The sequence below is a fragment of the Cynoglossus semilaevis genome, chromosome 7 (genome assembly GCF_000523025.1).
Source record: "Cynoglossus semilaevis isolate Cse_v1.0 chromosome 7, Cse_v1.0, whole genome shotgun sequence".
Taxonomy (NCBI): Eukaryota; Metazoa; Chordata; class Actinopteri; order Pleuronectiformes; family Cynoglossidae; genus Cynoglossus; species Cynoglossus semilaevis.
In genome coordinates, this window is record NC_024313.1 from 97,657 (window position 1) to 101,126 (window position 3,470).

The window sequence follows — 3,470 nt, forward strand, 5'->3', positions numbered from 1 at the left end:
TTACCGATGTCACATAATTATGCTAATATCGGGCCGATAATATCGCATTTTAGCCTTTATGCATGACTTTTACGTTGTTGTTTACCATTGTGTATCGTCCCCTGTATCGGAATGCCCCACTAAAGGCAAAGCTATTCCACAAATTAGCATTGTCAGTAAAAACCAATAACAATTCTTACCGATGTCACATAATTATGCTAATATCGGGCCGATAATATCGCATTTTAGCATTTTAGCATTTTAGCCTTTATGCATGACTTTTACGTTGTTGTTTACCATTGTGTATCATCCCCTGTATCGGAATGCCCCACTAAGGCAAAGCTATTCCACAAATTAGCATTGTCAGTAAAAACCAATAATAATTCTTACCGATGTCACATAATTATGCTAATATCGGGCCGATAATATCGCATTTTAGCATTTTAGCCTTTATGCATGACTTTTTCATGTCATTTACCTTAGTTAACATGAGGGCTCCATCTACCTGCTCCTGACCCGGCCCCACTATTCAATTTTAAGTTGTGGCCCGCAAGTCAGAAAGTTTGCCCACGCCTGCATTAACTTCTTCCTGTAATGCTAAAACTCTAACCATCTTCACCATGCGACCCATAAATAAATTGCAATTAATGTTATGACAAATATAATAATTAGGGATGTACTATATTAGCTTTTTGCCGATATCGGATATGCTGATATTGTCCAAACAATTTCCGATTCAGATATCAACCAGTACCGATACATGCAGCTGTTTTTCCCCAACTATTTTTAGGTATCACATATCTCCTATCGTGGAAAAAACACATTACCTACTTGTATTGTAATGTGCCGCTAAAGGCTAAGCTATTCCACAAATTAGCATTGTCTGTAAAAACCAGTAACGATTATTACCAATATTACATTGTTAATGCTGATATTGAGCCGATAATATATATATATCATAATATCGATCGGCGAGATATTGTCGGTCATCTCTAATACTAATAATCGTGATAACAATGATTGTCTATGTTTTTTGTTTTTTTTTTAGAAACCAGCAAACATTCTTGTCATGGGAGAAGGACCTGAAAGAGGAAGAGTAAAAATAGGTAAGTCAAGTTGCAACCACTTCCTACCTGCCTATAAATAGTTACTTACTGCCAACTTGCCAACTCTCAGCGTGGCGGTGTTAAATTATGACTGTGGATCAGTGTGAATGTGTGACAGCAACAGCGCTTTGTGCAACTGACAGCAAAGTTCAATGGCGTTGCATAAGCGCTGGTCAGTCTGTGGGGCAGCTGAAGGGCGATAGTCCTCGGGCGAGAGTCTATTTTTAAACGGTGAACACCCACTAACCGTGGCAGGTGATTTCATTTTAGTCTTCTGGTCAAGGGACTTTGACCGCTAGGAGATGGTCAACATTATATTGCACCGTCCGAAAAGGACTACAAGTAGAATGCAATCTGCGATTGGGAGACGTTTTCCGAATGCCCTATAACACTGTGTATGTAGTCCCCTAAATGCCCACTAGTGATGGGAGTATTGATTCTGTGGTATTCATATGAGTATCGTTTGAGTATTGAATACCCTCGTGAAGTATCAGTGTTAATCAACAAATGAAAAAAAAAAACCAGCATGTGTCACTTCCACATCTTGTACGGCAGTACGTCTCAAATAGTGGTGAATATGGCGCACCGGACAGAACGATAAACAAGCCTCCGGTCACTAGGTGGCGGCAACTCATACAGTGGTTTGTACAGATAAAATATATACCATCAGGTTCTCGATAGTATTTCATTTTTTTACGTACCATTGTGTACAAAATTAAGTAATGTCGTTTGGTATGACCAATTTATTGTGAAAGATACATATTAAAGTATGTGTTTAATATGTGTTTTATTGGGTAAAATCACATATTCGAGTATCGATATTGTTAACGGCAGAGGTAAAAAGTACTAAATAAAATGTAATGAAGTCAATGTATCTTTACTTTGTTTAAATTCTACTCAAGTAAAAGTAAAAAAAAACTTAATTGAAAATTTACTTTGAGTAAAAGTTACTTAGTTACAAAAAGTTACAATCTGCATCGCACGGTGAAGTTTTTGACTCGTTTGCATTTGACAACGAAGAGCTGGCTGAGATATGCGTTGGCCAAGGATTTCCTTTAACTCTTTCTGAGTCTTCTGATTGGCAGAAGGCTCCTGCGGAGCAGAAGGAGAAAACCTGTTTTTTTTTTTGTTTTGCACCAGCCATCATCGAATGACAGACTAGAGCTTGTCCCTTATTTACCGTTATCTGGCTACATTAAAATAGCGGTGAAATCCGCACACGCATGTCGACACGACTTTCTTTCAGTTAATGCATATTGTTTTTTCCCGCATTTACCGTAATTTCCGGACTGTGCGCCGCTACTTTTTTCACGCGCTTTGAACCCTGCGGCTTAAACAATGATGCGGCTAATTTATGGATTTTTACAGGCTAACGAAGTTCATACCGCTAGCGATCAGTGACTTTTCTGGTGGGCTACCGTGTGTTATAATAGAAGTGAAAGAAGTTAGCCCCGGAGCTAATGTTAGCTTCGGCCCTGGAGCAGATCACTAAGTCTCCCCTGTGCATTCCAACTACAATCGGGGCACCGAAGCATGAAAGAGCTAACGTGTAACCAGCTGTGTTACAGGCACTGTTCGGAAAAAAACGTGTGTTGTACTAGTAGCGTATGTTAAGTTATATTAAGATGCGCTCAATAGTCTGGTAATTACGGTAGTTTTGTATTCAGTAACGGGTTATTTTCCATTGTAGCGAAGTAAAATACTCCAGTTAAAATGGACTGAAGTAAAAGATAAGGTAAATTGACCTATTCCCAAAACTACCTAGAAATGATTCTTTCTTTTCTTTCTTCCCCTAAAGCTGACATGGGTTTTGCCAGACTGTTCAACTCCCCTCTTAAACCCCTTGCTGACCTGGATCCGGTGGTTGTGACATTCTGGTACAGAGCTCCAGAGCTTTTGCTAGGAGCCCGGCACTACACTAAAGCTATTGGTAAGTAACGTTTTGCCAATTGCTTATTGTGTACAAAAATACGAGTAGGGGCCAGTTGCTCTCAGAACTAGCGCCACCTGTGAGATTATCTGGCCTAACAGAGAGTGTGTATGCAATCATCAAGGTCATACTCACTTAACCGAAGAACAGATAATAAGTACCACCTCCCCATCACAGGTAAGCACATATAAGGTCAGGTTGCAGTGTTTTTCCAGTGACTACGTGGGTATTAGTACGAGACAAACGGCGGATATTAGCACAGAATAAATTTTTTGTCATAACAAATGTTGTTGAAAATGTGTCTGTAAAACTACATTTTTTTTGGATCTCATGCGTATGCGTATGCGTATGAGACAATGCATGTCATTGTTAAGTCTTAAGCACCTAGATCATACGTGTCAAACTTAAGGCCCGGGGACGAAATGCAGCCCGCCGAGCCGTTTTGTTTGGCCCGC

At 39.7% G+C, this 3,470-nt stretch overlaps 1 protein-coding gene across 2 annotated transcripts in view; it reads left to right on the forward strand.

Moving 5' to 3' along the window:
• The window catches only part of cdk19 (cyclin dependent kinase 19), a 31,105-nt gene that overhangs the window by 13,464 nt on the left and 14,171 nt on the right, over nt 1-3,470 (forward strand). For both annotated transcript variants that reach the window (XM_008312613.3, XM_025056874.1), the window contains exons 5-6: nt 1,028-1,085; nt 2,884-3,015. In XM_008312613.3, coding sequence (XP_008310835.1) covers nt 1,028-1,085; nt 2,884-3,015 — 190 coding nt within the window. The remainder of the gene's footprint in view (nt 1-1,027; nt 1,086-2,883; nt 3,016-3,470) is intronic.